The 23,737-nt window shown below is 41.9% G+C and overlaps 1 protein-coding gene across 1 annotated transcript in view; it reads left to right on the top strand.

Annotated features, from left to right (window-relative positions):
* The window catches only part of Sptlc2 (serine palmitoyltransferase long chain base subunit 2), an 80,332-nt gene that overhangs the window by 52,672 nt on the left and 3,923 nt on the right, over window positions 1-23,737 (top strand). The window contains exons 9-11 of the mRNA XM_021179358.2: window positions 2,274-2,400; window positions 21,175-21,310; window positions 22,525-22,654. Of these exons, the coding sequence (XP_021035017.1) occupies window positions 2,274-2,400; window positions 21,175-21,310; window positions 22,525-22,654 (393 nt within the window). The remainder of the gene's footprint in view (window positions 1-2,273; window positions 2,401-21,174; window positions 21,311-22,524; window positions 22,655-23,737) is intronic.

The raw sequence follows: 23,737 nt of genomic DNA, 5'->3' as shown, positions 1-23,737 counted from the left end.
AAAAAAAAAAAAAAACTAGAAAAAAATTTTTGTCATTTATGTATATACTTTATTTTTTATCATATTCTTAGCTTATTATACTTTTTTGTGTGCATTTCTATTTCCACTGATTCCCTTGTGCAGTTTTCTTTAATCAGTTGTGAGGCGTATAAATTCTGACCACAGTTACTTGTGTACTTTACATCTGTCAGAGTTTGACGATCAGGCAGTCAGATCAAACCCTGAGAACTGTGATGTGTGAGCTAGATGGTTATGGACCAGTTCTACATGAGAGATGGTGCTACTGCCAAGGAAGACACACATGAGAGAGGAACCTGTGACCTGATACCAGGTCTGTCCCTCCTTGATGCCAGGCTGTTCAATCTTATGGGTATTTGGTGGCTAGAATGTACTTATTAAACTAGTTGGATAACCCCAGAAGCAGATTTTTTTCATTAGCTTTGAAATAGACTTCAGACAGTCCTTCTGTGAAGACCTGATCAGGAAGTTACACAAGTCTGTAAGTCAGGAAAATGTGTGCCCACCTTGTTTGCTAGTCAGAGTGCTTGCTGTGTAGGACTTTCCTCCCCCTCCCACAAGCTAGGATTAGGTGCATGTGCCATCTCACCTGGCCTGTCAGAGTTATAAATATCACACAATGCTTTCTTTGCCTCAGAAAGTTGAAGACCAAAATGCTACATTTGATAATTGTAATTTCAGTTTTACTGGTCTTGATGAGAACCAAAGAAAAGTTTCTAAAAAATGAAGAAATAGCACAAAACAAAAAGACCCCTGGAGAATATGGTAGCTGCTTTCTAGACGTTGACAGTGAGTGCTGTTGCAGAGAGCATTATTCTCAGGACAGTGCTGGCATACACACACATCATTGTATGAAGGCATCAGATATCTTTCATCAATGCTCTCTTCTGGGTTTAGGTCTGTGCCACTCTTGTTGTGAATTGTGTGTAGAAAAGCCATTTACTACACAAAATGTTACATAACACTTGTGAGCACTGCCTTTGGTTTGTGCATGGTGTGTTTCTGCAGGCATCATTCATACTCCTCACAAAAAAACACTTCCACTCTCATTAGGCAGGGACCTCAGCCTGTGATTGTTGTGTCATTCTGGATGTACAGTCCTAACCTGGCTTGTTGTAGTAAATTCTGCTAGAGCTGTACATCATTACTTCCATGCTGTGCAATTTTTTTCCTGGGAAGACATGAACAGATGTCTATTCATTCCAGATAGGACACTGATAACAGAAGAAAGACGAGTCTATAAGTGATGGCCTTTAGACTCCTCGAAAGTCATTGGCAGTTGCTTCTAATCAGGTTTGGTAGATCTCATTATGGATTTTTCCCTTTTTTGTTAATAAGACAAAGCTTACTTTGAGAGTTAAATGATATTGATATGAATTAAAGATAGTAAGTCATATATATAAGGTATCATTTCAGAGTTGATACAAGATATTTGTGCTTTGGGATGCAATTGTGAGGAAATTACAAGCAATTGCCTATTTTACAGTTGCATCGTCTCTTTTTATTTGTTTTTGATACACGGCTGCTCCCTCCTCTTCACTAAAGATATATTCTCATTTTGGAGCCCAGACTAGCCTTAGATTTGCAATCTTTCTGCCTCATCCTCCCAGAGATTAGGGTTATAGGCATACACCACTATGCCCATTAGTACACTAGAATCTTGTTATGCATGTTTTATTTAAAGATTTAAATGAGAATCTGGAGCATTGGCTTAGCAGCTAAGAGCTGCTCACAGTATCACTAAGTGATCTGCTCCCAGCCTAGGAAAACTTGTTATTTAGGAGTATAAGGACAGGCAGTTTGTATATAGGGTGAGACACACAGGCCACTTAGAAGCAAATCATTGTCTGTCAGGCACGCCTTTAATCCCAGCACTCGGGAGGCAGAGGTAGGTGGATTTCTGAGTTTGAGGCCGGCCTGGTCTACAAAGTGAGCTCCAGGACAGCCAAGGCTATACAGAGAAACCCTGTCTCAAAAAAAAAAAAAAAAAAAAAAAAAAAAAAAAAAAAAAAAAAAAAAAAAAAAAAAAAAAAAGAAAAGAAAAAAGAAAAAGCAAGTTAATACTTTCTTAATTCCTCTTTGACCTAACCTTGGCTTGCCCTGTTTCTGACATCCTTGTTGGCCAGCTGTGCGCTTTGATGGTATTAGCTGACCTTGAGTCTCAGCTTAGCACCTGCACTAGGCTGTTGAAGGGAAAGTAGTTATGCATCTGTGTACTCAGGAACGGCCTCTTAATGTTGCCTCTGCTTCTGCAGGAGCTGATAGACTACCTACGCACACATTCTCACAGTGCTGTGTATGCCACGTCGATGTCACCGCCTGTGATGGAACAGATCATCACCTCCATGAAGTGCATCATGGGGCAGGATGGCACCAGTCTTGGTAAGTCTTTTTCAGGAAGCATTTCCTTGGCTTAGTAAAAACCTTAGCAGCCAATTGTGCTGTTTCCATTGAGGTTTTTCCCTAAATAAGGAGTCAGGCTTCCAACAGGGTAACACTGGCCACAGATGCTTTTCAGTGTACACTTTGATAACTATACTGGCTCCCTTATATAGAGTTTCTTCCCTCCCTCCCTTCCTCCATCTCCTTTTTTTCCTTCCTTCCTTCCTTCCTTCCTTCCTTCCTTCCTTCCTTCCTTCCTTCCTTCCTTCATTTCTTTATAGGCAGGGTCTCTGTATGTATGGCTATCCTGGGACTCTACATAGACCCAACAGACATTGAGCTCACAGCTTCTGCTTCCCAAATGCTGGGATTAATGGTGTGTGCCACCATGTCTGAGTTACACATGAGACCTTTCTTTTTGTCCCACTGTGCTTTTAACTTTAGGACATTTGCCTTCAGGGTCTTTCTTAATCACATGTTTTATGTGGAAATGTAATTTACTACATAGTGATGTGTGTCTTCTATAAAGTTTCTAATGAACAATACATGATGAAGGCCATCTTAAATCTATTTTTGTCGTTGGTGAGATGTACATCCAAAGAGATGCAGGTACATAACTGAATCAAAGTCAAGATGCTGCCTTGTTTATTACGTTGTATCACCAGAGGGCAGTGTTGACGAGTTACTGTGAAAGAAGGGTAATAGAGTCTTTGCTTTCTGATTTTACTTTTAAAAGTCTCTGTAGGGATGGGACATTGTGATTCAAGGCTATAATCACAGCACTTCGGAAATGGAGAATTATTCAAGGTCATCATTATCCTGAGGCCAGCCTATATTATTAGAGACCCTAGCCCATCAAGAAAAGGAAAAAAAAAAAAAAGATAACAAAGTTTTCTGTTAGCAATATGATTTGTACTTAATTAACTTGTTATCTTGCTGCTTCTGAGACATTATGGATATGGCAGACTTTATATCCTTAGCCATGGGCTCTTCATGACACTATAGATGTACATGTATGCTACATGGTACTATAGATGAGCCACAGCCTATGTTGGAGCCAGTTCAGTAGGATGACTGACTTTGACTAAGACTTTTTTGAAACCCAAACTGTCTTTATATTTGTTCCTATCTGTCAAAGATCCTTATTATCTCTATGAAGAGACTTTTGGAAAAAGTGTTGTCATCTTTGGTTTTATGCATTTGCCTGTTCAGGAAGAAAGTATTAATGCTGCACAGAATTGAAGCCATGTCAGTTGCTTCCTGAGTTCACAATAGCATAGATTTATTGCTTCTCTTTCTGATGTGAGAGAGTGTGTTTGGATATAAAATATACATGTATTCAGAGACAGACAGTATAGTGAGTGACCTTACTAGTTTGTTATACAGATTATTTAGTTTGGTGCATCGGTTTAGACTAGAAAAAGCGAACAGCTATGCTATCAATGTTAATGTTGGTAATTTCTTAGAGCCTAGATCTGTATGATGAAGTACATATGAATAAATGACTTATTTGTACTCATGGAAAATGTCTGATGAGAAAATGAAATATGGCAATTAGACAAAGTGTTGGATTAGTACTGCTTTTCCAGGTTTTGCCTCTCAAGCCACCACCAAAGCTTAGTTCTGTGGCTTCTGTGTAATGCTCACAAATTCTGTGGAGCTCAGTCATGGCACGAGGATAGCTTATTTTTACTTCACAGGTCTGGGACCAGAATAGGAGATGCCACTGCTAGAACAACTCAGATGGTTGGGGACTGGGGTCATCTGTCAGCTTCTGTACTGAGTGTTGGTAAACCTGCTATGTTTGCTGTCGTAACTTGAAAATTTTGAGTTAACTGAATCAAAACCTACTGTCATGAGCTTTGCTTGGACATCACCAAAATTGATGGTAGCTGGGCATAAGTCTGAGGAGGAGGCTGTGGAGAGTTTATGAGCCTTTCCTCAAAGGGCTTGGCACCTGTCTGCTTAAGTTGCTAAAGTATATTATGCTATAGGTAGTGGTGGTGCGTGTCTTTAATCCCAACACTCAGGAGTCAGAGGCAGGTGGATCTCTCTGAGTTCCAGGACAGTCTGGTCTACAAAGTGAGTTCCAAGATAGTCGGGGTTACCCAGAGAAACCTTGTCTCAAAAAGTAACAATAATAAATGTGTTGTGCCATATTATTACAGTATTCAGCATGCCCTGTGATATATAGAAATGCACATGAAGATACCAGAGGACCTTCAATGCATAGGCATTTACTACATTCAAAGGAAATGCCACATTAAGGTCTGTTGATCAGTGCTGTACAGGCGAGAGGAGCGAATAGTATATAGTCATCGGAGAGTCATAAGCCATATTCTCAGTTTTGCAGGGCTGAAAGCAGGCAGATAGTATGTGAGTATCGAATAGTGTTTAAACAGTTTGCAGGGTAGGGAGATTTGGAATGAATCAAGGACACAATATAGTTTTTCCCATTTTCAATTATGTCATGTAGGTTCTGCTACCTGAAATTTTACATTCTCTTACGTGTAGGAATAGACCAGATTCTAATAATAAGGACTGTCCCTGTCATTTGTGTTTTCAAATGTTACACGAGCCACTCATGCTGTATGTATCTTCGTACAGTTTGCTGTGTTTTTCTCATTGTGAGTTCCATGTTGGGGGTGATTTTCTCAGTCACTTGTTTGCAGTTTTACCGTATCCCAGCGTACTCAGGCAGCCTTTTGTCCCTTCTGTTGGTGGATGTTTAGGTTATTACTGTTTGAGCTGTCACTAGAACCACGGAGTGACCTGTGTGTGTCTCTGCTGTGTTTGTAAGGTTAGCTTGAATACCTTTCAGTGACCTTGGCCAGACATCTTTACAGGCTTCTACATTCTTGCCCCAGCCAAGCATACTAGCAGGTGCCAATGAGCCCAAGACATGGAAAACTAAGGCATGATGATTGCTGCGGGTTTGAGGCTAGCCTGGTCAACCTAGTGAGGTCAAGGCCAGCCTGGGCCATGGGGTGAAGCTAAACAAAACAACATTAAATTCCCTAGGGCTTCAATATACTCTCCCACTACTGTTACTGTACTTAATAAAAAAAATCGACAGTCTACTATAAATTTATAAAGAAATTTTGACATTTATGTTTTTAAATTTATGAAGGTGTCTAGCCAAAAGAAGAAATGTAAGGTCATGCAAATTGGTGGTGATTCACAGAGAAAACATGCTCTAGAAGGACTGTGTTCTAGGACACCGTTCCCAGACTCCACTGAGGAATGATGGAACAAGACAAAGAGTTTAACATTGTGGAGCTTAAAACCAGGAAAGGCAGACAAAACCCAGCACTGCTTCCTGGGAGTAGGAGGCTGGGGAGGGAGCATTTTTATTTCTATTAAAGTTGCATGTTCCTATATTGGTTTTTTAATAGAGCTTTTAAATAATTCATTAAGCATATTAAATCCTGCTTAAAATGAGATTCAAAGTGAGATGGTCTATACTGCTGTTAGGAGAGTGCTGCTCAGAAAGCTGCAGCCAGCCAGGGAGCAGGAGCTACAGTTCTGCTCTCCTTTACTGCTCTGTTTCCTTCCTCCTGGCCAGCCCTTCCCTCGTCCCCTAGAATTACTGTCGTTGTTGGCTCTCTTTCAGTGTCAATATCAAGTGAGCGCAGGTGAGTAGAAGAGTCCGGGGAAGTTCTGAAAAGCCCACCAAATTCGGAGAGCTAGCTTGTCCTTCATGCATCACTGACCACATTCTGTAGTGGATCTTAGATCCAAGACCTTTTTAATGAATCAAAATATCCATAAAAATCAACTAAGATGTTTAAAAAAATTCCAGAACTGCAATTGGATGTAAAATAATTTAGTGTTTTGTGTCCAGTGTTTTTCACGTGTAGTTGGATGCTACCACCATGGCCACATCAAAGACAAAGTGAATTGGATACATACATTTAACAGGTGGCTTTTACAGTGATTGCACAAGTCACTTCCATATGGAAAACTTCACTGCACTTTGCTTCTAAAGAACCTAGGTAAATTCTGTTACTGGTGTAGAACTTGGGTAGGCTGAAGTTTAATTAAACTTAGGTTTGGCCTGTTTGAATTAACCCAGCAATAGACTTGCTAATGAGGTATTAAATGATCCAGCAACTAATGTAGGAGATGGAAAGTGCTGTCTTTGAAGAAGCATCAGTGTGATCCTGTAGAGAACTGCATGCTACTCAGGACGTTTGACCCGCCCTAACACTGCCTTCCAAGCCCAGGAGCAAGCGATTGCTTCCTGCTTTCTCCTTTATTATTGTGTTTTAATGAAGATTGTTTAGAAACCTATCCAGATCAGTGGGGGAGAGGAGGTAATGAGCCAAGCACAGCGATTAGAAAAGGAGAGAGGCAGAGCGAATTTTCTGGTGAATGGTTTCATTCCTACCTTGCACATTTGAGCAGTTACTCCAGTGCTGAGCTCTAGGCCAGACCCCCTGCCCTGTGCCTTAGTGCCTAGAGCACTGCTGTCAAGACATGTTTGTGTCAGCATTTATCAGGGACCAACTCTGTGCTGGAGTTGAACAAGATGTGCTCTGTGCCTTTGAAAACAGCCTTGCAGAGTGGCTGGGTGAGATGCCTGGGAAGAACTAGTCTCGACAAGAAACTTTCTCCTTGGTTCACCTTGCTCCTTTCTTAATTCTCTGCGCCCTTCTCTCTGCCTTCTCTGCCTTCCACACCATGTCCTCTATGAAACTTAATTTGTAAATTATTTGAAGCAAAGATCTAACCTGCTTAAGCAAACTTAAGTGAGTCACCCCTGCCCCCATGGAGTCTTTTATCGCTTACCAAAAATTAAAGGAAAAAAACTCCTTCATTGTCTAACACAAAGGCCTTTTAGCCAACGGCTTTAACTTTTTAAAATCAATAAGCATTAAGACTGCTTTACAGGTGAGGAAATTTGAGCCCACATGTGGGCCAAGTCCTCTCTGTACCTTGTTCCAAATAGGATGTGGTTTTTTAGTCCATCTGCTTCTACTTCGAGCCATATTTAATGTTTTATTAAAGCAAACTGTTTTATGACCTATTTCTAATTTTCTTATTCTGTTCAGCTAATTTTCCACAAAACACCCAGTTTTCCTAGTGAATGCTCAGCCTGACAGATGACAGGGTGGGGGTGGGGATTTGACCGCCTACTTCCTCTCTCTGACTCAGCAACCGTTTCACAAGAGCTTTTCCTTCTTCCACTCTCATCTCCTTTTTAAAATCCAAATGCAAATAAGTTTTTTATAGTAGGAAACTCATTTTTGTTTCTTCTTTCAGTCAGTTTGAAACTGGCTATTAAGATACCCACAAGCATCAGACTGGAAGCTAGTTTTTGAACAGAAGTACACTTGGCCATAAAATGGAACTTTGTTCTTAGTGGAAAACCTAAAGAAGGCGTTTGGGTTCCCCTGGGGTAGGCATGGAGCCCTGAACCAGAGGCCCCTCATTTGGAAATGTGGTTGCATGCTGTGGGGAGGCTAAGCTCTTAAATATTCAAAGATTAAAGCAGGTAAATTTCCTTAGCTCTATTTTAATTATTTGGAAGCTTTATCTTATAGTCAGATTTTTTTCTCTACAGATTTGTGTCCGTTTATTTGAGCTAACACGTAGTTTTGCTTCCTTCTCATTGTTTTGGGTTTGTGACCGATGTGGCCTTGTCTGTGATGAAGAGCGTACCTGACTTTGCACACCACCACATGATTGACTGACATTGCTTCTTTTCTCCCAGAATTGTTTCTGGGGGTTTTGTTTCTAGAAGAGTTGGTCACAGGAGTCCTTCATTCATCTTTATGAATCTGTTGTTACACAACTACTTTGTATATGCCAGTAACGAGATACTGAGACCAGAGATGAGAATATGCCTAAGGGTTGAATCTATATTAATTGCTTCCTGTGATTTTTCTCATTCTCTAAACGTTTGATTTGTATGTTCCTGTCATCTACTTCCACTGTATTAAATGTTAAAGAAGAGACTTTACCAATGATGCTTTTACTTTTAAAAAAATTTTTTTGTATGATGGCTTTGCACATAGTAAACCAGCTCCCTGCCCCTGAGCTCCACCTCCGGCTCCGAGACGCTTCTTTACTACAGTAAAGCAAGAGAGACTTCATCCCGGTGCAGAGACCACTGCTCCAGTGAGCCTTAAGGACGAGCGGTTAATTGAGTTCAGTTGTGACTCCAACCAGGAAATACGGGCGTATGTTGTTAAAGAGCAGGGTTTCAGTGTGGAGAGGGACTGTCAGGGTAAGGGTGCTCTTTACCTTCAGAGCCTTTGCTGAAGGCAGAGAGCAATGAGATTCCACAGCCAGGGGACTTTCTCTAATCTGATTGGTCAAGTTTCCCACGCAAACTGGACTCCTCAAAGACAGGGGAATCTAATGTGTGACTTGGTCAGAAAAGACTTGGAAGATGTTAATGTCAGTTTGGTGCCAGAAGAGACTCTCCGTCAGTGTCAATAGATCTCATGAAAGCACACTCTTGAAGTCCCTGCTTACATCAGAGGCATTGTAACTTGGTAGTGTTTGACCTTGTTCATATGCAAGAGAGCTTCAAAATAAGGTACAAGAGCCACCTAATGTGAGCCTGGGTTTAGCACCATTGCTGTGGTACTTGTTAAAAATGATGTTTCTAAGCCAGCTGCATGACTGTAATCACAGGAGGATTAGAAATTTAAGGCCATCCTGTGCTGTGTGGGACCTGCCTCCCACCCCCATCCCCAAAGGATTCTAGGATGTCCTACTAAGAGCCCTGATAATTATTGTCACGAGGCTCATGGCATTTTAAAGAACACTTCAGTCAGAAAGCAAGCTAGCATTTATAAGACTAACATGTTATTTATTTAGATTTGAAAGCTTGTTTACATCAAAAGGAACCAAAACTAAACACACCGGTTATTGTAAAAAAGAAACATATATTGGAGGGCAAGAAATGAGATGTTGATGGTAAAGCTCAGCTGCCAGTTTCCATCATTTTCTGAGACCTAACTGCCTAGGGTCCCTGACTCCTGACACCTGGGTGGGGGGGGTCAGAAGTCAGCTAGGGAAGGAAGATTGTGGATTCGGACCTAAGGTCAGGATTGCTAAGGTTGCTTAGAATTGATTTTTGTTTTTGTTTCTGTTTTCCCTCCCCATTTTGATTACTCATATTTTTGTAGCCTGTTAATTGGAGATCCCAAAGTTTTAGTAAATAACACACAAATGGCCTTGGCCACAGGAGAAAGTTTTCCTTAATGTTCACTATTTGTAAATTCCTAACTTAACTGCCTTGTCTTCTGACTATGAAACGGCTTCCTTAGACTCAAGCCAGCCTGTCCCCGCACTTGCCCTCCTTTGTTACCCCTGGGACTGGAGGTGGATGTGTGACCACACGGGGAACAGTAGGCAATTCCTTATCCTTTTGCTCTGTCTAAAGTGCTATCTATGTTCTAGCTCCGTCAGAGGGGAGACTAGTTGGACAGAGTAGGACCTCTGTCCTGGACTAGGGAAGTCACTGAGTGGTAAGAATGCTTATCTAGCATGCTAAAGGTTTTGGGTCTGCGGGAGAAAAGAGAGGAAGGGCGAAGGGGAGGGTCTCAATCCTGAATGACTTGGCACCCTTTAAATTTTGGTTCTTTATTTTTTTCAAAGGCTCTTGGCCTCTTTTCTTCCTTTTGTTTAAGGCCCCGTGTTACTGACTGTGCATTAGCAACCATTCTGCTAAACTTTTGATTATATTGAATCAACAACGTTAAGCCCTTGCCCCTGCTGCTTGTTGCACATCCTGTGGCAGTCCTCAGGAAATCCTATTTTTTGGCATTGAAACGAATTAAAGGATTAAGCAACTGCAAGGGAGGGGGTAGTAAACTCTGTTTGTGGGAGGAATTTCCCCGCCAGTCTTAGCAAAAGCAGCTCTCGCTCTTATATGGAGATAGAAAACCACGGGGCTGCTTTGGAGCAGGCTCTCTGGGCATGGAGAGGCAGGCCTGGCTGCTTTGATGTCCTTTAGTCTGGCAATGGCCCTAGCTGAGCACTTTGATGCTTGATATCCAGTCTAGCAAAATAGGGGCTCACAGTTGATGAACCTGGTTCCCACCCCTTTACTCCAGCCTTAACAAAACTGTTAACTCTTGTTTCCTGGAAGCCTTTACAAACACCTTTCACAGGATGCTTCCCAGAGGCTCTACGGTTTTATAATGAGCCTGTCGGAGGTGCATTTATTTCCTTTCCTTTGGGGCTCTTAAGTGGCTAAGAGAGTTTATTGTTTTTTTTTTTTTTCCTTGTGCCATTTATATGAAACTTAAGAGGAATGTGCTATATAGTTTGTCTTAGGTTTTAGTTAACATTTCTTTTGGTTTTGTTTTTCATGGGGTTTTGAGATTCTCCATCTTTCTCTGAGTCAGAAAATCGCCAGGTCAGAGTTCAGTTACCAATACAGATTGGTTTTGGTTTTAAAGTCTCATTTTTTTTTTTTGTTTGTTTGTTTTTACATGTTCTATCCTCGCCTACCCCTTCTCTGGTCCACTTGCTGCTTTGTGGTACTTTTAGATGTGATGATCTGGAGTTCAGTCTGAGTCAAGCATCCTTAAAGGTCAAGCGAGTCGTGTGCTCTCTCGCTGTCATTGGTTTCCCAGCTCTCTCCTTTTGTAGTCACTGTTGGGTTCTGTGTATCCTGTGTGGGCACTTGTGACAGTGTGTATAAAGTCTGCTGACCCAGAAAGATTGTTAAGTTTTAGTCCTGTTCTACAAAGTGCATAGCTAGATATCATCTAAATGTGAAAATTATGGAATGGAAGTTCCTTAAAGTTTAATCTTTACATTATCAGTATATTTCTGATGACATAGAAGTGAACTTCACTCTAACAAAGAGATTTGTAAGATAGGCAGGAATTAAACGAATATGCGTCAAATGTTTGCCACCACTACAGAAAAGATTTTACTGTTTTTTTTTTTTTTCTTTAGTTCTCTTTCAGCTTTTTGCACCCACTCTAACATACACCTGTTATAGTAGGAATGTACACAGATCATGGCCAAAAGATTTGTTTTTGTTGTTCTAAATTTTGCTGCTGTTCTTGGTAATTACTTGTATGTATGTATGGGAGTGCAAGTGTTGGTCCTTGTCTTCTCCCACAGACAGGGTCTCTCCATTGTGTGTGCCTGATTATCTGCCTGTGAGCTTTCAGGGATTCTCCCGGTGCTACTCCACACCGTAGGAGTGCTGGATTAAACACATGAGGCCCTACATCTGGCTTTCTGTGGGTTCTGGAGAACCTAACCTTAGGTGCTCATGTTGTGTCACAAGCTCTTTATCCACTAAGACATTTCACTAGCCTTTCCCAGCTTTTTCCCTCGGGATCCTTCGGTGTCTGCCTCCTTAGCACTGGGATTATAGGCTAGTGCTGTAGCGCCTGGCTTTCGCTGTGGGTGCTGGTGATCCTCAATCAGATCTTGTGCTTGCACAGAAAGCACTGCGCCAGGTAAGCTTCTCCTCACCTCCTGCCCCCAGGCTTTAAAGTGTCGTAACACAGGACTCTTTCTGTCCCTGTTCAGACAGCAGAGCCCATGCCCATCTTAGTAATAAGTGGTCTTCAGAACAACAGGTCATCTGCTTGCCATTCCGAATACTCAGATTTGTAAAGGTAATTGCCTTAAATGGGTTATTATTACCAGGTGATATTATTCCCAGGAAATAAGGGGAACTAGTTGCCCCTGCCAGTAGAAAGGTAGCAAGATTGAGGGTAAATATATGAGTTTTTTATAAGTCATGAGTCAAAGTGACAGGCAAGTGAAATAGTGAGCACACTTTAAGGTGGCTGTGGCTGCATGTTACACATTAAGACTGTGCCCCCAAGAGTTACAGAATAACTCATCTGCTAAAGGGGCCTGCCTCTAAGGCTATTGATCTAAATTCAGTTCCCCAAAACCACATTGTGAAAGCTCCCACAAGTTGTCTGCTGATTTCCACAGATACCTTTTGTGTCCACACACACACATTAAACTGTAAAACAAGAAAACAAAAGTGTACCAATGAACTAGAAACGTGGAAGAGCCTCCACATGACGACAAGTAAGCGGGATAGCCGTCCATTGAGTCTTTGAGAGTTGACGGGCTCTGACCTCTACTCACTCACAATGAGTTTAATTCTTATAATTTTCTTAATTTTAGTATGTGTATGAATATTTTGCCCACATGTATGTCTAGGCACTGCATGTGACTAGTGCCTTTGAAGTCAAGAAGAAGGCATCAGATCTTTTGGGAGAGCCACAAGATGGGTACTGGGCATTAAACCTGAGTTCTCTGGAAGAGCAAACAGTGCTCTGAACCACTGAGCCATACTTCCAGCCTCCAAGTTTTGTTTTAGAAAAGTGTATGTATGTGTGCACATATGTAGTAGTATATGTATGTGCCACTGTGCATGTGTGGAGTCAGAAGGACAACTTGTGGGAATCCAATCGTTTCTCTCTGGAACCAAACTCAGGTCACCATGCTTGGCAGAAAGCATCCTTACCCTCCAAGCCTTGTTGGTTCCCCCAAATGAATGTTAGGTCTCTAGAGCAGCAACCCTTCCAGTTGGTTTGCCCCATGGTGTCTGCTTTCCTTTTGTGTTCCAGATCTCCAGTGACAGCATTGTTTGTAAGTTGTCCAGACAAGAAACCCTCTCAGATTTTCTTTCTTTACTCCCTGTATTTAGTCACCAGGGCCCCTGGATAGTGCTTTTTTACTATATTTGTACTTAACCACTTCATTCTATGGCCAGTGTTATTTTCTTGACCTAGATTTCCTTTTTTTTTTTTTTTTTTTTCGAGACAGGGTTTCTCTGTATAGCCCTGGCTGTCCTGGAACTCACTTTGTAGACCAGGCTGGCCTCGAACTCAAAAATCCGCCTGCCTCTGCCTCCCGAGTGCTGGGATCAAAGGCGTGCGCCACCACGCCCGGCCTAGATTTCCTTTTACCAGTCTTCTAGTAAAGTGATCAGTCAACCTAAAAGTGACCTGAGAAGATCAAGAAAAAAGGCATTTCTGGATGGGCAGTGGTGGCACACCCTTTAATCCCAGAGGCAAAGGCAGGTGGATCTCAGTGAATTTAAGACCAGCCTGGTCTACAGAGTGAGTTCTAGGACAGCTAGCACTACACAGAAAACCCTGTCTCAGAAAAAGAAAAGAAAAGAAAAAGAAGCAGTGCAGGAGATCAGGACTACTAAAGTTACCTGCAGAGTTCTGTAGAATTTTCTGAGTTCATGGAATTTGCTGTAACAAAATACACAACATGAGCAATTTAAAAGGAAGGTTTATTTCTGCTCACAATCTCAGTGTTTCAGGCTACTGTCCTTGTTTTGTTTCTAAAGCAAATCATAGGGCGCTTGTAGTGGCACAGAGCTGCTCACCTTGGGACAACTAAGAAGCAGAAATCTGAAACAGAAGAGGTCTGGGTAGCTCAGGGCACAGCGTAAGGTAAGGATTTCTAAACATTAGAAGAACAGTGGTTACTGTGGTGTCTTCCCTCCAGCTCCGTTTCACTCATCAGCAAGTGTTTACTATTCTGTGAGCTCTCAAGGTCTGCCCTAGACTGAGCCTTAGGTCACTCTTCATCTTTCATAGCACCTCAGGCCAAGCCACACCCCCTTTTCTGTGTTTTCATCCTTATGTCTTTGAGCCAAGTTGCTGAAAGCCAAGGATGCTTTGGTGTTCTGGTACCCTGATACAACACAGATCTTGGAGATGACAAGTGTATAGTTTGCTGCTTCATAGCAACATCACTTGAGTGAATCAGGACTTTTTTTCCAGTTCAGCGTCAGGGAGGAACTAGTCCTTGTTGTGGAAGTAAGCCCCATGCTGGCAGATTTGATCTTTTTTTTTTTTTTTTGGTTTTTNGAGANAGGGTTTCTNTGTGTNTTCCTGGCTGTCCTGGNACTCACTNTGTAGACCAGGCTGGCCTCGAACTCAGAAATCCGCCTGCCTCTGCCTCCCGAGTGCTGGGATTAAAGGCCTGCACCACCACGCCCGGCCTATTTTTTTTTTTTTTTAAAGATTTATTTATTAGTATAAGTTCACTGTAGCTGTCTTCAAACGCACCAGAAGAGGCTATCAGATCTCATTATGGGTGGTTGTAAGGCACCATGTGGTTGCTGGGATTTGAACTCAGTACCTTTGGAAGAGCAGTTGGTGCTCTTACCCACTGAACCATCTCACCAGCCCCCTTGATCTATTTTTTTTAGGGTATGTGTAGAACTATGTCTACTGAGTACTGTGGTATATTATTGTTGTTTAATTACCTTATTTTTATGTGCATTAATGTTTGCTATAGTACCCCTGTAGGATGAAATTTAAATGGGGCAGGTTTTTTTTCTAACCTGGTTAGCTCCCAAACAAATGAGACAGACTTACAGATTTATTCAACAAGGTTTAAGTGCAATAACTAAGCAGATATTCCTAACCCTCTGTGGTACCCACCTAATTCCCAGCCACATGCCCCAAGTTACTTGCATTCAGTCTCTCCTTGGCTCTCTCTGCTGTAACCACGTGTCATTATGGAGAACTCCCTTGGCAGCATGGAACTCCTCATGACGACCATGTTTTCTTTCCTCCACCTTGTGGCCCTTCTTTTCCCTGGGTCCTCAGCCAGTATCAGTATCTCCTTCTACCTGGCTCTTCTCTCTGGGGTCATTGGCTAGGATCAGAAGTCCAGCCTTCCTCTCTATGCTGCCCAGTCATTGGCTAGTCATCTTATTATTAACCAGAGATAATTGGGGAGCATTCTTTATACCACATTTATACAGAAGATTCTTCAGTACTCATAGCAATGCCTGTGTCCTGTCCTGACTGTAAGTGTATCTCAGGGCACAGAAATCAGCATCTGAATACACAGTGCACAAGATCAGGGCCCAACAGCACCCGTGAGGAGACTGGAGGCCAACTTTTGACAGTTAAGTTCTCTCCTCCTACCATGTGGGTTCCATCATAGAACTCAGGTGTCATCAGGCCTGGTGGCAAGCACCTTTATGTGCTGAGCCATCCCATCAGCCTCAGGATGTGTCCCCAGTGTTTTGCTTTCCAAACCATACAATGCCGTCTGAGTGTTTTTAGTGAGATTCTTAACTCTTACTTGACCTTAAAAATTTGGGGGATGGCCCTGAACTCGCTGTCCTTGTCCCTCAGTCTCCTTAGTGCTGGCTTTGCAGACTTTCACCACTATACCTGGCTTGAGCACTTTTTCTGTAGTTAATGTTATTAAATTTGATGACATTTCATTATATGACAGAAATAATCTGAAGTAGAGCATATTCATGTATTTATTGAGCCTCTTATAAACCAAATGTTTGTGTGTAAAGAGCTAACAAGTATAGTGGGAAGCAAAATTTAGATGGTTTTCTCCAAGTGCCAGAAAAATATCAAAAGAGTGGATATTTGTTACTTTTGTTATCAATTCTAAATGTTCAGTTTCGTGGCCCGACACGACTCAGATGTACCTTACACTGACTTCTTACTTGGGTGTCCATACTTGCAGACATAAGATATACTACTTTAAAACAGCAGTTAAATAGTCAAGTTCAGGTATTCTTGAAAAGTCATTATACTGCCCATATTACCATATTTAATATTTACATTGTAGATTCCAGTCATTCTAGTCATTTTTTTCTCCTTCAAAAACTGTTTCAGGAGAACTTTTGTTAGTCAAAGAGTTGTGTTCATGCAGTTTTGCTTTAAGCTGTTAAATCCCCAGTTGGCTTTTTCTTTGAACACGAAGGCTTTTCCATGCCCTTGTAGTACAGAGGTGTCACTGAACTTTTTCTCTGCTAAAGAGTTTTGTATTCTTTTGTACTCTCCCCTCACTCTCCTAAAAGGCAGTCAGAATCCCGTGATAATTTACTAACTGTATATGCTAGCCAGTCATAGCGGTAAACTTCTGAGGAAGGTGTCATGGGAGTGCAAGTAGACAGACAGACAGAAGAGAAAGATTTTTATAGACACTACCATCTGATCTGTGTCATTTATAGGATTATTTGGAAAAGAAAGGAAGGGCCGATCCTTTATGTTTTCACTTCCTGTCTCAGGACGAGGGCTTTAAGTCTGTTTCTATAATACATAATTCCCTTCTTAGAAATCCTTGGAACACCCAGTGCCAAAGACTTTGGTTGTCTCTCCCTCCCTTTTTTTCAAGTTTTATCGTAAGCAACAAAGGCTAAGAGTATCTGCCTACCCTGGCATGCCCAGAGGCACCTGTTTTGTCAGGGAGTGGTGTTTGTTTGTTTGTTTGTTTGTTTTTGCAATTTATAAAAGAATAATAGCTGCTATGATTAAGATTTTGAGTAGAGAGATTAGAGAATTAGCCTCAATTCCAGGTGTTGTTTTTAGCTTCGGGTGATTTTCCAAGTATTTGGTGGTTATTAATTTTATTAATGCAGTGACATTCATGTGGTAAAGTGCACAAATCTTAGGTGTACTGTCCATGAGTAAATACCATGTAACTACCATCCTTGGGGTGCCATTCCTTGCCCCATTCCTCTGTCTGTATTACATAGTCTGGGCTGCAAGGTAAGACCTGTCTCAAAAAAAGCAGCAACAGATGATACCATTTCTGACTAGAGAGAAAGAGAGAAGGTTTCTTTCTAGAAAGAGAGGCTGGCCATGGCCACGTGGAGAGAGGGGGGAAGGGAGGGAGAGAGAAGGAAGGCTAGAGATGATAGTAGGAAAGGTGAGAGTTTAAGAGAGCAAGGAGGTTAAGGCATGCCTTATGACCTACTTTCTCCAACTAGGTCCCACCTCCTCTAAAATTTCCAACATCTCTTAAAACAGCACCATCAGCTAGGGGCCAAGCATACAAAGCCACGATTGTGGGGACATTTCATGTTCAAACCTTAGTAAAGGGCTGGTTGATTGGTTATAGGGCTAGTAGGTCTGTGATAAGGCAAAAGATTATATGTAAATTTTTTATAAAAAGATTATACTAATACACAAATATGTCACTTTGTTTTGTTTTGTTTTAAGATTTATTTATTTAATGTATATGAGTACACTGTAGATGTACTTATGGTTGTGAGCCATAGTGTGGTTGCTGGGAATTTGAATTCAGGACCTTTTGACCCTGCTCGCTCTGGTCGGCCTGCTTGCTTTGGCCTAAAAATTTATTTATTATTATATCTAAGTGCACTGTAGCTGTCTTCAGACGTACCAGAAGAGGGCATCAGATCTCTTTATGGATGGTTTTGAGCCACCATGTGGTTGCTGGGATTTGAACTCAGAACCTTCGAAAGAACAGTCAGTGCTCTTAACAGCTGAGCCATCTTTCCAGCCCCATCACTTAGTTTTAATGAAGTATTATTTATGCACAATAGTAAAATTCACCAACTTTTTAAGTATATATCTCCACAAATTTGTACAAAAACATATAGTCTGTAGTCGAGGCTGGCCTCACACTCAGAGATCTCTGCTTGCCTCTGCCTCCAAAGTGATGGGATTAAAGGGATAGGCCAACACACCCAATACCCAGCCCATTTTAGGGTTAATTTACTTCCACTACTAAAGCGACATTCTTCTGTGGGCTATTGTGTGCATTGTGCCATCTTCCTATTTTCATGGGTGAATTAACTATTGTGAGCTCTTTCTTTGTAAGTGCCAGAAATTGTTGGGGCTACTGCCTTCTGGAAGAATTTCCCAATCCTTGCAAGTTTCTTCTCATACATGTGCAGTTCTGGTATTGCCAAAGCTCACCTCCCTCCTCTTCTACTTACTGCCCAACAAAGTCCTAATCAGTTTGACCTCTCCAATTCTGATTTCAACTGACAAGATTGGGTCCACCTTCTTTGTGTAGCAACCTGGAACTTGCCCGTAAGCATTAAGTACTTGAAGGTTCACCCTGCTTCCATCTCTGAAGGAGCATTTTCAACATTTCTTGTTGCCCTGTGTCTGACAGCCGTGGTGTTTTGTCCAGCTTTCTATTAAAGGAAGATAAATCTTGTCCCAGTATTAAGACAAGGGTGGGAGGAGAAGTCTCCTGTAAAAGTGAAGGAAGAAGCTGGTGATGTCATTCACTTGGCTGAAGATGCCCTGGCATGGTAGCACATGTCAACTTAGAGGTAGATCAGGAGATTCAGAAACTCGAGGTCATTTTCAGATACTTAGAATATGTGTGTAGTGAATATATGTATTTTGAATAAGAATGGCCCCAAAAGGCTCACATATTTGCATGCTTAGAGTCCCCATTTGATGACTGAGAAAGGTTGAGACCTTGGAGAAGGTGTGTCACTAGAGGTGGACTTGGGGCTTCAGAAAGCCCATGCCAGGCCCAGTGGTTCTCTTCCTGCTGCCTAAGGACCAGGATGTTAAAGCTCTCAGCTATTGTACCAACAGCATGCCTGCCTCACCATATTCCCCACCATGGTGATAAAAGTCTAATAAACCTCTAACACTGTAAGCAAGCCCCCAATTAAATGCTTCCTTTTAGCCAGGCCTTTACTCTCAGCACTCAGAAGGCAGAGGCAGGTAGAGCTCTGTGAGTTTGAGGCTAACCTGGTCTACAAAGGGAGCTCCTGGATGGCTAGGAATACACAGAGAAACACCGTCTTCATCTTCCACCCCACACACAAAAATAAAGAGTTGCCTTGCTCAGGGTGCAGACTCTTGACAGCAATAAAAGCCCCAACTAAAACATGAAATCCTGTCGCAAATTTTTTCCAGCCAATTAATAAAGCTGTTAAGAGGTAGAACAAGGGCCTGGTGAGATGGCTCAGTGGGTAAGAGCACCCGACTGCTCTTTCGAAGGTCAAATCCCAGCAACCACATGGTGGCTCACAACCATCCATAGCAAGATCTGACTCCAGAAGAGTCTGGAGTGTCTGAAGACAGCTACAGTGTACTTACATATAATAAATAAATCTTAAAAAAAAAAAAAGAAGAAGAAGAAGAAAAAGAGGTAGAACAAACATCTTATTCACAGTGTAAGAAATCAGGATGTGTAATTCTGAGAACCCAGCTCTTGGGGTCCTTATATAGCACAACACACCTGCTATTAGCTCTTGTTCTTCGTAAGCTCCGTGTGTAACTTAACTAGTGGTCCTTGGTGTCCAGGGTGAGTAGTCCAATCTAAAGTTCAGGGTTTTTCTCTGATCAAGCTGAAATTATTTTATATAAAGGATATTCATTTGGGGCTATGTGTATCCAGCTTATCCAGTATAGTTTTCCACGAGTGGTAGATAGTCAGTGTTCTAACTCTAAGGACACTGGAGTTACCTGTGCATCTGACTGGTTGATGAACTTATGAACTGTATTATCCTTGAATTCTAACATGAGAAAATTACGCCAGCCTTCTCTCTTAGTTATCAATATTTTGACTGTGAAGAAAAACATATTCTTTTTTTTAAGACTTATTTATTATATGTAAGTACACTGTAGCTGTCCTCAGATACTCCAGAAGAGGGCGTCAGATTTCATTACGGATGGTTGTGAGCCACCATGTGGTTGCTGGGATTTGAACTTGGGACCTTCAGAAGAGCAGTCGGCGCTCTTAACCACTGAGCCATCTCGCCAGCCCAGAAAAACATATTCTTAGTACTCTGTAAGTTAGTCTTTCAAAACTGTTGTCTTGTTTGGCCATCAGATCATAATGTAATGTTTAATACTTCACCAATTATTTATTCAATTAGAAATTAGAAACCATGTTTTAATCCCACCAGAGGTAGAGGTCAGCAGATCTTTTGAGTTTGAGGTCATTCAGAGCTACATAGAAAAACCAAAACCAACCAAAACAAAGCAAACTTGTGTTTTAGAGGGTAGCTAGATAGTTTTGTACTAGATAGGCTCTTGCTATCTGGTAACGGTTTTAAGGAGATAGCAGTAAAGTGACTCAGAATTTGCGGTCTAACTGGCAGTGTCAATGTTCAGATTTGTGAAAGTGTTTGCACCATGGCAGCTTGAAATGATGTTGATGTTGGGAGACCCAGATTCTATTTTTGGCAGTGCTTCTTCGTACTTGGTAGCAATAAGCAAGGTACCACCTCTGTGTGACTCTTCTAGAGTGTAGAATGACGGTGGTAAGTGTCCTCCTCGCTGTCGAGGGTGTGCACGATGAGGTGCTGTGACTGAGATGGCAGAACTTCACAAATGACACCATTTCTTTGTTTTTTTTAAAGGGGTGTAGTTGGGATGGAGAGATAGCTCAGTGTTTAGGATCACTGGCTGCTCTTATAGAGGTCCTGAGTTCAGTTCCCAGCAACCACATGGGGGCTCACAACCATCTGTAATGGGATCTGATGCCCTCTTCTGGTGTGTCTGAAGACAGCTACAGTGTACTCATATACATAAAATAAATAGATCTTTTTTAAAAAGTGGGGGGAGGGGAGAGTTATAGTGCCGATGTTAGACAAGTTCTCTACCTCAGAGCCACATCTTCAGCTCCTAGCCATTAACCTTTATTTTGTACGTTACTATAACACTTGCTGTCAGGTCGGGGCTGTGGCAGGCTTGGTTGTAGAGTGCTTGCTTAGTATGCATGAGATCCTAGGTTTGATTTCCCCAGCACCAAACCAAACCAAACTGCTATCAGCAGCTCCAGAGACAAGCAACAGGCTGCAGAGGAAGCACGTCTATGTTTCTATCCCACATAGGTAGGTGTGGAAGAAAGGAGTGTGGTAGCACATGGCTGTAATCCTGGCACTTGGGAAACAGAGGCAAGAATTCCAAGAGCTCAAGGACATTTGGGATTATATAGTAAAAGTTACCTGAAAACAAGAATAAGAGACCCAATGAGATAAAAAGAAGGCGGGGAAAATACGTATCTTTATCTTCTGTTCCTTAGTATCATTTTGGCCTTTTCTAGGCAAAGAATGTATACAACAGTTGGCTGAGAACACCAGGTATTTCAGGAGACGCCTGAAGGAAATGGGGTTCATCATCTATGGCAATGAAGATTCCCCGGTGGTGCCTTTGATGCTCTACATGCCGGCCAAAATTGGGTACATTGTGTGGATGGTCACAATCCAGTCTGTCTGTGGGGCTGGAGTGAGGGAAGAAGTTGCTACATGGGCAGGAATATTTTTTTTTCCTTCCTTGCAAGCCTTTTTGAAAGAAAATGTCACTAGTAGCCCTAGCTGGCCAGGAATTCACTGTGTAAATTGAGCTCTGTCTCCCAAGTACTATGACTCCCATACCTGTCATAGGCAGGGGTTTTTTTATTTTTATTTTTTTATTCCCAACCTGTGAGCAAATTAAGGGAAGAGTAAAAAGTCAAGTATGGTGCTGGAGAGATGGCTCAGCGGGTAAGAGCACTGACTGCTCTTCCAGAGGTCCTGAGTTCAATTCCCAGCAACCACATGGTGGCTCACAACCTCTGAAATGGGATCTGATGCTCTCTTCTGATGTGTCTGAAGACAGCAACAGTGTACTCATATACATAAAATAAATAGATCTTTAAAAAAAAAAAAGTCAAGTAGCCAATAAGATAAAACAGAAAGCATAATTTGGTAAACAAAACAAAATCAAATTAGAATTCCTTTTTCAGTCAAGCTTCAGTTGTAGAATAAGGCCACAAGACAACTGTAATGAAGTTGTTGTATAACAATTGTAGAATTTGAGTAACCTACTGACCTACAGAGCCTCAAACAGCCTGTACCCTAGAAGCAGCTTTAGTCCTAAGTAGGTTCTTTGTTTTAGCTTTTGTTTTTTAAATTCCTGGTCTAGAGAACCAGTCCCAGTCAGCCAGCCACCCTAAGGGCAGCAGAGAGATGTCCCTGTTACACAGGTCCTCTGTCCTCACAGACTGAAAAGAGAACAGAGGTTATGACGCAGATTTATTTTGAAATCTTAACCACTATTTCCTTTCAGGAGCAGGCCATCACCTAAATCAAACTATTAGAACTGGTCCTTTCCAGTTACATTCTTCCACCTCTGTGAAGGAATGACTAACAGAGAACTGCAATAAACAGAATTTTTAGAACATCAGTTTTGAGTGTTTAAGTGCCATCAAATACCCAGGCCAGTAAGACCTGGTACTGGCTGCTATTTCTTTTTTGTGGTTGTTGTTTGGTTTTTCTTTTTCTTTTTCAAGGCAGAATTTCTCTGTCTGTACTAGAACTAACTCTGTAGATCAAGCTACCCTGGAACGAGTGCTGGGATTGAAGGCCACATCACCAAGCAGTCATTGCTTTCATTTCCTGGTTTCCCTTTGTAGCGCCTTTGGAAGAGAGATGCTGAAGCGGAACATTGGTGTAGTTGTGGTGGGATTTCCTGCTACCCCGATCATTGAGTCCAGAGCCAGATTTTGCCTGTCAGCAGCTCATACCAAAGAAATACTTGACACTGTAAGTACCTTTGATCAATACTAAAAGAGGTTGTGTGTGTATCAGACGGTTTAGTCACCTGATGTTGTTGAGCACCTGGGACCAGGCTGCTGAGACAGTGGCAGGCAATGCTATTGAAAGTGGCCCTTTCTAAGCAATTGCAGAATCTTCCAAATCATCCATCCAATCCAGTTCCAAATTCTGGAAAACTGTCTTCCTATGTGTTGCTTGGTGACAGTGTCTCCATAAGTAGTCATGGTTGCCACAGAACTCACTGTACCACACTGGAGATCCTCCTGCCTCAGCCTCCTGGCTGCTGGCATTGTAGGTTTGAGCTTCCTCCCTCAGGTCAGCCTCCACTTGCACGGTTGTCTCCTTCCTCTTGGATCTAAAGCTGAAGGTCTCTTTCCAACTGTTTGTAATTTACGCCTTCTCCTTTGATGCTACCCTTACAAGCTCTTCCTCCATGTGTGGCTGCTGTACATTGGTCCCAGCTAAAGGAGCCTTGCTGGGTGTCCCCCTGAGACCTAAGACACCCCCCAACACACACACACACCAAATTCTTTAAACTATAATGGTTTCATTGTGGGTTGGTTTTAGGGGAGTTGATACTGTGCTTTTTTGTTTTTCTTTGTTGGGCACAGACTGGTCTGCAACTCACAGAAACCTGCCTATCTCTCTCTGCCTCCCATCACTGAGATTACAGGATGCCAGCTAAGATCCACTAATCTTAATGAGTTCTGTAAACCCTTGTTTTTAAAGAACCATAACAATCTCGTTGACATTTTTGTTTGTTTTGTTTTGTATTTTAAGACAGGGTCTCCCTATGTAGCTTTGGCTATCCTGGAGTTCTTTATGTAAACCAAGCTGGTCTTGAACTCACAGAAATAATCTGCCTCTATCTTTAGAATGCTGGGACTAAAGGGGTGTGATACCATGCCCAGCTAAACATTTTCTGTTTCTTAACACTTTTGACCTTTCTTCCCTGTATCTACAAAATGAAATTTCTCTCATTAAAAATACATTCCTAGATGGGCATTGGTGGCGCACGCCTTTAATTCCAGCACTCAGGAGGCAGAGGCAGGTGGATTTTTGAGTTCGAGG

This window comes from Mus caroli, chromosome 12 (assembly GCF_900094665.2).
Source record: "Mus caroli chromosome 12, CAROLI_EIJ_v1.1, whole genome shotgun sequence".
Taxonomy (NCBI): Eukaryota; Metazoa; Chordata; class Mammalia; order Rodentia; family Muridae; genus Mus; species Mus caroli.
The sequence above is the reverse complement of the archived record's forward strand: the minus strand, read 5'-3'. Positions and strand labels throughout refer to the sequence as shown.